The following is a 14890-nucleotide window of genomic DNA, read 5'->3' on the forward strand; positions in this document are numbered from 1 at the left end:
GGGCTAAAACTGGTCCAACACACAGATGTGACCAACGCTTTTGCAAGTGGTCTGAACTAAGCCTGATACTCAAAGACAACCCATGTTCCCTTTAGTCTTACGATATCTGTTTTCTCAATGCAAATATGTTGGAAGATCCAGGTCCTCTCTTTCTGATGCTGCCTTTTTTCAGCAGCAACCTGAGACTGGAGCAGACTTCTACAGACATGGAGCAGGATGCTCTCGCATCTACCAAGAGATGCATAATAGAAAGGCAATATGCTTCAGCCCATTTGAGATAGGCGTGTTCTTGCATCCTGACCATTTGGGAACTGGTCCACACATCCAAGATACATAGAGGCAGACTTGTTCCCTGCATTTTTAGCAAAAGCCTTCAAGAGACTTAACAGCATCTTAAAAGCAAACCATTTGTTATGAAATAAGCTTTCATGGACTACAGCCCAACTTCATCAGATGTATGAAGTGTGAACCTGAGTATTTGTACATGTAGTTTCAAATGTATCATTGGTGATCTACGTAGAGCCCATGCTGGAGAACTGCACTTCCTTCCATTGGAGGTGGGCATGTACTTGGTTAAAGAGAACCTCCCTCCTTAAAACAGCAACAACAGGTCACAAAATGGAGCTGCAGACACAGGGATCAGACCCAACTCTGCCCAGTGTCTACTCTGGCAACAATACTGAGATCATTCACGTGATCATCTTCCATTGTGATATATGCCATCATCTGCCAGAAAGCCCTTCTGCAACAGGCCAGCCTCTTTGCAAAAGAATAAATGGGCAGAAGTCTGACATTAGAAATTGTGATATTCAAAGCCAGTGTGAAAATTTCAAGCCTTAGCATGATCAGCAATGGAGTGAAGGAACTTCAAATGAAGACTGCAATGTGAAACCACTGAATTACAACACACCAAGAGGTTCAATGCTATCACTTATGGACTGAACCGAGACAAAGGATTTTGAGCACATTATATGTGTTAATTGACATATCAATGCCAGGATGTCTTTGTCCCGTCCCCCGCCCCAGAATTACCACTGTTAATAACATAATTATAATCGCTTGTGCTTTTCTATATTTCATTTCCCTTTGACCTCATGGTTTACAATTCCCCCCCCCCCCCAAAAAAGAGAAATGATGCTTATATATATACCTATAACTCTGGATGATACTGCATTCCATTTAGCAAAGTCCACAAAGAATATGCCATGATAAATTTGATAACCTTTAAGGTGCTGATGCATCTGCATTCCTGGCTTGGGTTTAACTTCCTAGCAACATCTCATTGACACAGCACCTCTTCAGATTTCTGATACATCCAAGGAAGAACCTGGTCAGATGTTATGTCCTCTGTTGGGTCCCTGGGAATGGTCATATGAAGGATACTCTGGATTGTATGAACTGGCTCGATCTGCGTGCATGTTAAGGATGCTAAACTAGTTTCCATTAAGAAAAACCTCCAATCATCCAGCTCCATTGAATTATCAATGATGTTGAAATCACTACTGTGAGTCCAAGTGCCTGGAATAGATGCATAAACAACTCATTCCAGAATCCACAAAACCACAGTGACAAACAGTTGCTATACTACAGAGAAGGGAGGAGAAAATCTGTTATTTGCATGGCTGTTCTGTTTCTCGCTGCCATAGTACTTCACAGGCTATGACAGGCTGTTTGAATCTGGTTCTCAGCAGAGGAAGGTACTTCTGGGCCAGCAGGAGGCTACTCCCCTCTGCAAACAACCTGAAACCTCTCCCACCAGCACCATCCCAGTCATGGCACATGTCAGGTTCAGAGTGGGGGAAAAGGGCAGCAACATTGCCCCCCTGGAAGCGGATTTGCTTTTGTTGCATTCTCAGCTGAAAGTACAGCTTTCCCACTGGATGTCCTGTGAGAGGAATTCAGAAGAACAGAGGATGCATCTGTTTGTTACTATTGACATTGCTTCTGTTTTCTAACTTCCAGGATGCCACATATCAAAGCAGCCTTGCAAGGCTATATACTACGAGGAATATTTAGGCAAAGCTTTTTAAGGCATTGATAGGTTGCAGGGGTAAGGTGGGCAGAACAATAAATGCAAATGCTACATTGTGCAGTAGGCTACATGCATTCACACAACAAACTCTCCTCCACCCAGGCAACGAAGAGCCATTATCAGAGTTAAAGGACATAATCCAGTAAAGCAAAAACACTCCAGGAGGGTGCGAGACAGGCCTAATAAGGAGTGAGGCTTGGGGAGAGTTCCAAGGGCCAGGTAGAGAGGCCTGGAGGGCCACATCCAGCGCACAGTCCTGACTTAGAAATTAGCGCACAACCATTTGATCCTTCTCTTTTGTCCTTTCAGCATTTCTCCTGTTTGTTTTTCCATATATGTCATTTGCTTTTATATATGCAATTGCTCATATGTTTTTCCTGTAAATTGCTCTGGGATTTCTTTTAGGAAGCAATTCCTAAATGAAATAAGTAATCAGCAATAGCAGCATGGATCTTCATGTTGAGAGCATCAGCAAAGCCCACTGAAAGACATTATTTTAAAAATGTTGCCAGCTTCAGTTCAGCCTTTCTCCACCTTCAGTCCCCGAATAATGATGGACTACAACTCCCTTCATGCTTGACCACTGCTCCTGCTAGCTGGGGGTGATGAGAGTTGTAGTCCAATGACATTGGGGGACCCGAGGCAGAGAAAGGCTGCTTTAAATCTTTTAACAACAGAGTAGTGCATCCATGTCATGTCCTTAGAATCACCATCTGCCTGGTGTTTTATGGCCTCACCTGGTTATTCGACACATGTGCTGGCAGCCAATAAAACACCTGGATTAAACCTGTATCAGTGCAGGCGCCCCCTCCTACCATGGGACAGTGGCCACAAATACACTGATAGGGAAAATGCAATAGGTGCTGTGACACTGGCTCAGACACTGGGAGATGAGGCAAGGGATTAGCTCACCTTGCCACTTGCGTGTAACAAGCTAACAGAGCAAGGACTTGAACATCACAGGAATGCAAAGCATACCCTGATCACTGAGGCAGTAAGTACTCTGTGAACACAATACATAGTGGAATAGGAAACACTCACTCTATAGTAGTAAGAATCACGTCTAGTTTAATATTGTTTTCTGAGTCTCACTTGCAGTCATTGTGATTTAGGAACAAAACTTCCTATTGGGGAATTTTAAAATTTAAAGTCCTAGTCCTCTAGAAGAGCTGTAAAAAAAGAGATTTAAACCACATAGAATGCTTCTCCTTAAGCTTTGTTGGACAAGGGGCAAGAAGTTCCTGGCGTTTTGTAGTTTAATTAACAATTCTATGTATTTTAAAAGACCTATACCCAACCAGATGTGGCCTTCACTATTTAGGCATGTGCCTTCTGGTGGTCGTGATACACACACACACACACACACACACACACACACACACACAGAGAGTCTTCTGTTAAATGTTGCTGTTTAAATGAAACTTACAATCACATCCGCACCATGCACTGAAAGCACATCTAAATCACAGTACTTTCACCAAAGAATCCTGGGAACTGTAGTTTATCCCTCACAAAGCTACCTTTCCGCCCCCTCTCAAAGAATTATGGGTATGGTAGTTTACCCCTCAAAAAGTTACACTGCCCAGCAACCCTTAACAAAGTACAATGCCCAGAATTCTTTGAGGGGGGGAATATGTTTACAATGTGCTATAAAGGTGTAGTGTGTACTCGAGACTGACAGCAATGGTTGCCTTTTAAAAATTACTTGATTTCTGATTAACCTAGACAAAGGTTCAGAGAAGGAAGGCAGCGTCAACATGAAGGCTGAAGAAGAAGAGATGAGAAAGAGCATGGCTGATGAACCCGACAGGGGGAAAACCCAGACAGACAGCCCGTTGAAGAAGGATGGTAAAGAAAACAAATGTAAACACAAAAGGAAACCAGAGTACATCGAGCAGGGGAAGCCTGAGGCAGAGACAAAAGGCAAAGATGAAATGACTAGTAAGGAGAGAGAGAAGCGGAGTAATCGCAACTCTTTTTGTGTTATACATTTGAACTTTGATGTGCTCCTTTGTCGCCAGTTCGTTTGTCTGCCTGTGTGGTGGTGTGTGAATAGCTCCAGGTGGGTGTAGCAGAGTAGGGGCATCTCACTTTATTGTCCCAGGAAGGCCAATTCCAACAAAACAGTCTGAAGAACTCTTCGTTGGAGGTTGGCATACAAAGCTAGCACAATCAGGGTGAACAGTTCGGTCTAGCTTCCTCTCAGACATCTATAAACCTTTTTAAATGGGTCAGCATTCAAACATGGTATGCACACTGATGTGATACAGGCCAGGGGGAAAAACACTTCTGCCTGATTCTCTTTGCTGTGCAAACTGACCCTCTGAAGTAATATTTGGGCACAGGGAGTTTTTGCACTTGGTGAAAAGTTGGTGATTCAAGCACTGAGCATGAGCACACATTCTTTCAAACTTATTGAATGAAACCCCAGGCCATTTGGGTTCATCCTGTGTGATGATGGGTGAATGAAAGCAGGGATCTTCCTTCAAAAAGATCTAGCCTGTAAAGAAGCAAAGATCTCTTTACCATATCTCCTCCTAGCACCTTGTTGGCTTATTCCCCAGATTGCTGCAAGTCCCAAAACTCTGCAGACGTTGGTCTGCCTTAGAATAAATAACTGACATTCCCTTTTCTAGCCTGTGACCTTTAGGCAGCTTGTGTGATGAATGTGTTTTTGAAAAACACAGATTTGAAAAGAACATAATTCAGGATCCATTGAATTGAATTTCTTCTCAGCTTCCTTTATTGTATTTGGAATGGGGAAAGCTAAATCCATGTCCTAGAAACTTTCATATATCTTTGTAGTATTAAATCCAAGGACTTTATGCATCAGTAGTATCAGGAAACTTAAAAAATATCCTGCACAGATGACTGATGACTAAAACAAGCTATCCATGTTGCAGTGCTCCATGTTTTCTTGCTAAAAAAAAGTAATGAATTTTAAATTTAAAATATACTGCTGTCCCACCAACACAAATACCTGCGTTGAAAATGTACGCACAAAACATCTTGTGTTCTCATGTCTCCAGCCCATCATACGTGATTGAAAAGGCACTCTGGTGCCTTGCTGTGTCAGCCTGAGTCTGGGAGCATAGGATGGATCCAAGCCTCTCTTCTTCCAAGTTTTGCCCACCAAACCTGAATGCTGAATATGCCATCAGAAGCCATCATGAAGGCATGGTTGTAAACCTGTGCCCTGTTAGGTCACTTCAGACTGCAAGTGGAAGGAAGGTTTTTTAAAAAAACAAAAAAAATAGGGCAGGAGAGTCACATACATTTCTTGACAATACCTTATTAGTAGAAAGGGACATGCCTGGACTGAGTTGACTGCACCCTAACATAGCTCTTCTGATCCTGAAAAGTTAAGTAAGCAAACCCTTATGGAAACTCCTCTTGCAAATCTTAAGGTAACTTGGATAAACACAAGTCAAAAGGCTCTTGATTTACATCATCTCAAATGCCCAAGGGGGTCGTTTACTTCAAAGGCTGTTTCTTTGGCCCAGAATTAAGCAAAATAAAACAGTCCCCATGGTGGCATTTAAAATGGCAGTCTTATGAGCTCAGTCTTCTGGATGGCCTGTATTCAGTGGGAAACCCAGGCCTTGATCTTTCCTCCTGCACAAGGGTGAGTTTCTCCCACCAAGACAAAAAGAAAACAATGTTATTCTAAACTCTGGTGATCTCATTCTGTTCCCCCTTTTTTGTGTGTGGGGAGGAGTGGAATAAGAAAAAAATAAAGTTGTTCAAGTGGACAGATGGATTGTTTCCATGCCAGATTTTGTTGTCACTGCTGATAAAGGCCTCCTGCTGCTTTCTCCTGTGCACCATAAGAGGCCACTTTAAATTGCCCTGTGCCATGGCTGTGACTCTGTAGTGAACTATTGTTCACAGTTGCTGGTCAGTTTGCAGATTGGGCTCCCCCGCATCCTCAGGGAGGTTGGTGGTTCAATTGGTGGCTGAAAAAAAAAGCCCTTTGTATGTTTGGGAGGGGAAATTCTCAGAAATTACCTTCTCATAAGTCTCTTATCAGAAATTTTGACTTGGTTCTCCACATAGTTGGCTATACCGGCAAGTGGAGCAATTTAAAGTAGTCCTAATATGAATATTCGTAATGGCCAAGGGCGATCCTCAGTGTGGTAGAAGGTCCACGAAAGCTTTGTCAGCAACAAATGTCCATGACCATTATTGTTAGCTCTGACCTGACAGTTTCCACAAAAATCACTGCAGGTCCAATTCTTTGTGGGCTAACCATGATGCAACCCAGGAAAAAAAAATGTGTACTGTTAAGGGGACGGTGAACCAGAATGTGTTGCAATGCAACTGCTTCTTCTAATAATTATAATATGCTGTGTTTCTTAGAGCTGTAGTCACACACCTCTACAGCTCACCTCTGCAGTTGTTTCATTATTATTTTTTTAATATAAAAAAAATCTTTGTTTCAAGCAAACTTGCACTTTGAAGAGGAGCCTTCTGGTCTGGTCCCAGGCGTGTGTATTCAGAACCTGGTGAAGATCTTCCCCGGTTGCTCTAAGCCAGCTGTTGACGGAATGACTATTACATTTTATGAGGGTCAGATCACTGCTTTTCTTGGCCACAATGGAGCTGGGAAGACAACCACTATGTGAGTCAGCCTGAGATAAGATTATCATGCTGCTAATTCCATTTTTTCCCCTTGCACTTGATATTCTGCCTTCCTTCCATCATGGAACCCAAGGTAGCAGACACGGTTTCCAGGTGGCTACCCATCCGGGCACTTAGCAGATCCAGACCTGCTTAGTTTCATCAATATGCTAGCCTCTTATGCTATATACTAACATTACATGCATACACACTATACTTGCACAGGTACAGGTTTTATACATAGCCACCTTTGTTATTGTTCTTAAATTATATTCATAATTTTAGTTCACTGACAATAAGACAAAACTAGGATGTAATGCCCTTTTTTAAAAGGGAGGGAGGGAAAAGAAGGTGTGGCTTGTAAAACTCCAGTTACAGATAAGAGTTGAAGAGTGAAGATACATTTCACACCTGTAACCTCAGCAAACACTTTCTGAAATGAAGTGCTGTAGGTAGTATGTGTGGGATGAAGGAGGAGGGTAAACCTGCTGATAAGTGAGCTCCCAGCGGTTCAGAGTGGTCTCTGTATTCAGAAAATATTTGTGTATTTTTTTTTAGCATTCTCTCCAGACTTGTCATGTTGGCATTGGTGTGTATGCAGGTGTGATCATTTTGGCCTTGAGACTGTAATTTAGTTTCCTGTGCCCCAGTGGAGAATCAGCCATGATGGAAAGTTCAACCACTGCCACTCTCATCACCAACAAACACGCCTGAGAACAAGAGAGGGGTTTCAATCTAGATATGGAACACTAACCACAACCAAATGCATGTAAATAACAATCAAGGGAAGTGATTGACCCTCATAGAGTCTCACTAAACAAACTGCTCTTTGTTTATCAGGTGATCTGGTAGTTTGCAGTGATCATCACATGATTAGTGAAGAGTAAGCAATGAACATATTTTTTTTTTTTTAATGTGCAGTAGGTTTGGGGTGCTTGGTCAGCAGAATCTCATTTAACGTTCTGAGCCAGAGAAGAACTTCTCAGGAAAATGGTATTCAATTCATAATAAAGCTGAGCATTCTAAAATGGACAAGCTCATGTGCTGAGCCAAGTAGTTACAAAATTCACTAACATTGCTAGAGATGACAGGAGGCTGAGCTTGCACTTATCTCTCTACTCTGATGCTAGTTCCTGTTAATTTCACTGAATGGTTCTTCATTTCACAAACAAAACTGAAATTCTCTAATGTGTGTGGCTCAAAAGATAGGCACAACAACCTTAAATGCTTATTGCTGCTGACAATTATACTTGGGTATGCATAGCTAAGAACAATATGGAGGATGTGCATATGTGTGTGTGTTCCCCTCTAAATTGCATGCCAATTGTTGTTGTCATAGTGATTCGGTCCATTTAATCAACTCTCCTAATAACCTGTTCTGCTTTGCAGCCCAGGCACATAGTTAGGTATTGGGGTTTATTTTAATTTCTGCATGTATTGTAAATTTACATAGCCATATATTTTGTTTCCTGGGGCAGTTCTGGTTTTAGATACAGCAGTAAATATTGTTTAAAATGAAGGTAATCGTCTTGTTTCCTACAGAGGATTGCTCTTACTCTCCCGTCTTAACTAGTGTGAATTATAAACATGGATCACCCTTATCGGTGATCACATTGGCTTGTGCGGGGGTGGGGGGATAATTCCAAGACCTCGGGAGAAGGAAATGCCTATCTTATAAAAGTGGAAGTAATAGGAGAAACAAAAGCAGATGTCTCTCTGGAAGAGCAGCATTTTTTTCCTGGGGTCAGGTCTTCTTAAATATGCTCAGAGAGACGGGGAGTCTTTAGTCTGAAAGAATTGAAAAAGCAATGAAGTCAGCAAAGTTGATATGCCCCTCAGGCCTAGGAGAGTTCCAGGTGCATTGTTTCTCAGGGGTCTGGACAAACATTTCCTTGGCTTTCGGTTTCTACTGCCCCCAGGTTTCTTCCTGAGTAGCTATTATATGCTGTGGCCAGGTCAGTTTTTCAAAAACTGTGGACACTGCAGATCTGCTCCATCTTTCCTTTCTTGTCACTTGGCTTGTACTTTGGGGGTTTTCTGCAATATGAGCTGCACATTATGTTCTCTTGGGTTCTGTTCTTGAGCTAGAACAGACATTATCTTTGCAAATGTGTGTGCCCCATCCCATGTTTGACAAGATCAATGGGGAATTCAGGGGTGGGAAGCGCTGAAAGGGGGGAGGATCAGCAAGAAAAAGCCTACTTCCCCTATCCTGTGCCTGCTTGTTGTCCCCCCACCCCGAGTGCCACCACTCCAAGGGTAGAGATGGGGGAGAAATTAGATGTGGTTCACATTTTAAGGTGAAAACCCGATTTTCCCTTTCCAAAACAATGCAGGAACTGAAACACAGCCATCCTTCAAAATTCACACTTCTCTGAATTTTGCAATGTAGTTAATCATCCAAGCAATGTGTGCCAAATATATATATAATACTTATTCTAGATCAAAGAGCGCATAAAATGTGAAAGAAATAAAAACCTATTGGAAAGGAAGACACCCTGGTGGATCTCACCAACAGAGGTGTTAACGGTCAAAAAAGTTAATATGGAAGGGAAGAATCCTACCTATGAAGAACTGACTAGGAAAACGGATCAAGGTATAAAACTTAGACCCTATGAAGAGATTAAAAACTCATTTACTGGGTGGCTGCAATACCACCAGGTAAATGACCTGTTAAAAGAAGATAAAAAGAAAATAGGATTCGAAGATAAAAAATCCAAATTCAATGTGGAAGTTGTTGAAGGAAAGAACAAAATATTGTCTAGAATATACGATATTTTATTGGAGTGGCATACAAAAGACGAGGAGGTGAAGGAGGTTATGACTAAGTGGGCAATAGACATCGGCTATAACATCGATTTTGAGAGATGGCTAGAATTATGGAATATTAACATGAAGTTCACGCCATGTATGGCATTAAGGGAAAATATGTGGAAAATGATATTTAGGTGGTACCTCACACCAGTGAAACTGGCTAAGATCTATAGGTTAAAGAACAAAAGATGTTGGAAATGTGGAGAAGTAGATGGTGACTTCTACCATATGTGGTGGTTATGCAGCAAAGTGAAAGGCTTTTGGGAATCGATTTATAACGAGCTTAAAAAAAATTTTAAATACACGTTTCCCAAAAAACCCGAAGCCTTTCTGCTAGGAATGACAGGTAAAGAAATTAAAAAAGAAGATAAGGTACTATTTTTATATGCCACAACAGCCGCAAGAATCATGTTAGCACAAAATTGGAAAACGGACGCCATACCTAATATAAGTGATTGGCAGATTAAATTAACAAATTATGCCGAGCTCGCTAGAATAACAGGAAGAATAAGAGATCAAGATGAACAGAAATTTCATGATAATTGGATTAAATATTGGATATATATTGGGACTAAACTTTAAATGACACTGGCGGGATTGGAATAACTCTAACAGTAAAAGGTTATTATGTAAAAGAGATAAAATACGTGAATATAAAGTCTATTTGATACTTACCAAAGGAGTGGAAGGAAGTTCAAGGCTTGGCAGAGCCTAAAATAAATGTATTTATGATTTATGGAATGAATATATTATGTGTAATTTAAGTATTGGACTTTGTATAAGTTTATATGTATATATGTATAATACCAATAAAAATTTATCAGTGAAAAAAAAATGTGCATGTTGGCAACATGTTAACATTCAGTTTTATGTGCATGGCAAAAAATAATAATAATTCAAAAGGGGACAGGGTTCCAGGAAAAGTGACTTTGGAAATCCAATGTGTTTTGACTATATGCGATTTTGGCTTTAGGTGCAATACCCAAAAATATAACAACCGTGTAAATTGTGGGTTTCTGTAGTAGGCAAAATTGCACACAAATGTGTGTATATTAGAAGATATTCACTGATGACTTTTCATTTAAAAAATGCAGACTGGTGCAAAAAACTGAAAGTTGAGCGCCGCAACCCCAGAGTCGTTCACGACTGGACTTAACTGTCAGGGGTCCTTTACCTTTTTTATTCCTTTCCTAGGCCCACTCAGTCTTACTTCCACTTGCAGAGCCAGGATGAAATGTTTTTGTTTTAATGTTCCAAGGGTTGCATTTGCAAGGAACAGATAAACTTCCATTTGAAAATGCAAGTTATTTAATTTTTGACCAAAACCGTCTCAGTATTACAAGTGTTTCAGGTTCTGCCTACAGCCTCCTCAGATCTCATGTAGTCTTTTGTGAAAGAAAAAACAGAGAATTCTGTTCCGATAGTTTTCATCAAAAATAAAACTTAAACCGTTTTTCTTTCAGTATCCCTTTAATGATATAGCTCAGCAGAACTAATAATAATGACTTAATGCTGCTCTCCCCCTATAAATGTGTGCATGTGCGTATGACTTTTCTTGTTCATTCTTAAGTTTAGATCCAGCAAGCAGATCTGTAAAGCTGTCTTTAGATTTGCATTTTTTCCAAAACGTGTCTATAGACAAAAGCGCCACCTAGTGGTGCCCCAGGACATTATCTCAACTTATCTGATACTGCTTTGTTTTTTTTTATTTTGTAAATAACAGCTGTATAATTATTGATAAACATCACCTGTTTCTCATGTTGTTTGGCCAGGTCTATCCTCACAGGTCTGTTTCCACCTACATCTGGAACAATACTGGTTGGTGGGAAAGACATCCAGACAGACTTGGACTCCATACAGCAGAGTCTAGGCATGTGCCCGCAGTACAACATTTTGTTCAGTCAGTAAGTGCTGCCAGGGATTTGCTTCAAATTTGCTTCCAAGTAATGTGTTTCCCAACTGAAAGGCTGCAATTGTTCTGACTACCTGATGCAAGTCTTCTGTTCGCCTAGCAGACACACATTGATACAAGCAACCCCAACATGAAAGTGTGCTTGTGTTAGTTTTGCTCTGTGATGATTATTTAGGCTTTAGTTAGGACCATAATTCACACTCGTGGGAATGAACTTAGGCAAAATGTCAACACTGACACTCAAAAGGATTATATCATTCTGCAACTCAGAGGCAAGTTTGTGGGTGTTTGTTACCATTTTGAGAGAAGAAGACAGCCAATCCCCTTTGAACCTGCAAAACTTTTTCTATGATGATGTTGCATTTCCAGCAGACTGTTACTTCTTCTCCCCCTCACAAAATCTTCTAGGTTGTAGACAGAAGTGGTTAGAGAAAAGCTTAGCTCTGACATTATAGTACTGTATTCCCTTTTCCCTTATGTCACCTCTGGATAAACAATGTTTGCAGGCTTCTGAAACGTTTCAGAAACCTTGCACCAGTTGAGCTTACAGCAGAGGCCTCTCTGTCAAACTGGCTTCAGCTCTCTGTGGATGGAAGCTTTTGCGTCTTGTTTCTACAGTATAATAGTGCAACATGCTTTGTCTCTTTTGGTCAACTTAAAACAGCACTGTTTCTTTTCTATAGCCTTACTGTTGCAGAACACATCCTGTTTTATGCCCAGCTAAAAGGGAGAACCAGAGAGGAGGCAGAATTGGAAATGGAAATGATGCTGGAAGACATAGGCCTTCCACATAAAAGGAATGAAGAGGCTCAAAACTTATCAGGTATCCAAAGGTTTGAACCCTCAAAGTCCTGTGTGCCTTTTTAGCTCTTGAATGTTAACCATTCACTGCTGCCCCTGAAGGCAGAGTTAGATGCTCTGTTTAACCTCACCCATGTTCATCCCAGCACATATTGGCAAAATTGTAGTAAAAGTACAGTAAAAAGTAGAGTGCATGATTGAATAGCTGATATTTTTGCACCTCTTAGTGGCATGAGAAGCCCACCACCTGATGAAGCTACATCACTTTATTTTATAACAGGGTCTTCCCCACATATGGTTTTGTTCACTGATACGTAATGGAAGAGTATTCTCCCTCTGTGACTGCATGTTGTTTGCTTATCCTAAGGCTGAAAAGGATGTGATGTTCACACAGTCCGAGCCATTCCTGAGACTGGGATATTCTATACTCGGATATCTAATTTCTCTGAAGGATTGAAGAAATGTGCTTTTGCTTTTAACCTATTTTGCATGTTGATGTTCTTTGTCGTTTTCTTTGTGAGCTGCTTTGAGTTATTTTATATGGTAAAGCAGAATATAGCTTTTTAAGAAATCCCAAAGCAACAGCAGTGTTTTGCCAGTTGTATCAGAATCAGGCGTCTTGTGGCGCCTTGCAGTCTTAACGCATTTATTGCAGCATAAGCTTTTAAGTGGTCTCTGGTCTAAAAAAAGCTTATCCTACATTTAACATGTTAGCCTTTAAGTGCTAAATCGTCTGTTACATTAAATATTTGATTATTGCTTGTTGAGGAGCAGTCTCTTTTTTCTAGCTGACTCTAGCTGCGCTCTCTTGTTTTCCTTAGGTGGCATGCAGCGAAAGCTGTCCGTCGCCATTGCGTTTGTAGGCGAAGCGAAGGTGGTTGTCCTAGATGAACCCACTTCAGGAGTTGATCCGTATTCCAGACGATCCATTTGGGACCTCCTGCTGAAGTATCGTTCAGGTAATCTGTCCTCAGAATGAAAACTTGGTTTGGTTTTTTCCTTTAAAATCTTTTAATAGCATTCCCTTGTTTCAAAGCTTCTTGATGATGTAAAGATAGCAGTCTCTCTGTGTGTGTATACACAGAAAAGGACCATGGATTTCAGACAAAGCAGACTGTGCATGATCTCTCACTGTCTAAGGCTGCAATTTGTGCTCCATCTACCCGTTAATAATTATACATTCTTTCTGAAGAACTATGAAGGAATCTTCCCATTCAAATGAAAAGGCAGCAAAGATTGACAGATTATAGGCTCTGCATATGGGGTGCACTGAGTATATGTTTTGGCTAAATTCAGCAAATTACGTAGTTGTTGATTGTTAGTAGCGGTGACAATGCTTAGATATTTTTTCCCCCTTCGGTGGGTGGAATATCTGCCCCAGCCTCTCAGCTTTACATAATTGTCCCATGTTATTGACTGTCAAGCTTTTGCATGCTAACTCCCTAAGGTTATTAAGTAATGTCTGATTATATAATAGACAAGAGGCCTGCAGCCAGTGTTTTCACAGGTGATTTACTATTTTTTTATCCCATTTAGGGAGAACCATCATTCTGTCTACTCACCACATGGATGAGGCAGACATCCTTGGCGACCGGGTTGCTATCATTTCCCAGGGAAGGCTGCACTGCTCAGGATCGCCTGTTTTCCTAAAGAATTCCTTTGGCACAGGCTTCTATCTCACCTTAGTCCGCAAGATGAAAAACATCCAAGACAGTGGAGGAAAGGAGGCTGTAAGTGTTTGGCACCATTTTGCACAAGTAACCCGTAAGCATTATTCATCCCCCAATATTCAAATACAAATACAGTACACTGCGAGTGACATTTTATTTGTATACATTCTGCTTAATGGGGGGGGGGGGAGGAACAAGAGGCACTTTGATTAATCAGGGACAGGTAACTGACCTTTCCTGTCCGCAATTGTTCAGAATTCTCTCCAGCTCCGCACCCTTGAAGGTTTGCCAATGAGGTTCTATAATTCCTACTCCATTGACGCCATAGAACACAGGGCAGTTGAGTGGAAGGGCCTCTAATGTTGGGACAGAAAAAGTGGGTGACAATTGGGTGGAGAGGGGAAGTTGAAAATAAGGAGATGATAATATGCTGAAAAAAGACCATGCAGCTCTAACTCAGTGTTTTCAAAACCTAAAAGTCTAAAATAAAGAACAAGAAATGCTATGATGAAACAAGTCCTTGATCTGAAAGTTCCTATGTGTAAACCAGAAGCTGTTTCTGAGCAATAAAACAACTTACCTTTCTTTGCAATGTATTGGTTGTTAGCAGTGATTAATTAATCGGCTGTGTTAGCTGGTTTAATGTATCATATAAAGAAAGGTCATTCAGGTTAGTTAGATCAGACAGTGAATTCTAGTCTGCATCTCCTCAAATCATTTTTATGCCCAAAATGATAGGGGGGGTCGTCTATGAGGAAAAGTTGCAGCATTTGAGATTTTTTTAGTTTATAGAAGGGCAAGTACAGTGGTACCTCGGTTTATGAACAGCCCTGTTTATGAACTATTCGGTTTACGGACTCTGCAAAACCGGAAATAGTGTTTCGGTTTGTGAACCTTACCTTGGTCTACAAACAGAAGCCGAATGGTGGAAGGGCACCGGCGGCGGGAGGCCTCATTATGGAAAGCACGCTTTGGTTTAAGAACGGATTTGGTTTAAGAATGGACTTCAGGAACGGATTAAGTTTGTAAACCGAGATACCA

At 41.0% G+C, this 14890-nt stretch overlaps 1 protein-coding gene across 1 annotated transcript in view; it reads left to right on the forward strand.

The window, feature by feature from the left end:
* ABCA4 (ATP binding cassette subfamily A member 4) overlaps nucleotides 1-14890 on the forward strand; it is a 97337-nt gene that overhangs the window by 57679 nt on the left and 24768 nt on the right. Inside the window, exons 19-24 of the mRNA XM_081008486.1 lie at nucleotides 3758-3973; nucleotides 6476-6653; nucleotides 11239-11370; nucleotides 12062-12201; nucleotides 13001-13138; nucleotides 13716-13909. Of these exons, the coding sequence (XP_080864612.1) occupies nucleotides 3758-3973; nucleotides 6476-6653; nucleotides 11239-11370; nucleotides 12062-12201; nucleotides 13001-13138; nucleotides 13716-13909 (998 nt within the window). The remainder of the gene's footprint in view (nucleotides 1-3757; nucleotides 3974-6475; nucleotides 6654-11238; nucleotides 11371-12061; nucleotides 12202-13000; nucleotides 13139-13715; nucleotides 13910-14890) is intronic.

This window comes from Podarcis pityusensis (assembly GCF_964106645.2).
Source record: "Podarcis pityusensis genome assembly, chromosome: 6".
Taxonomy (NCBI): Eukaryota; Metazoa; Chordata; class Lepidosauria; order Squamata; family Lacertidae; genus Podarcis; species Podarcis pityusensis.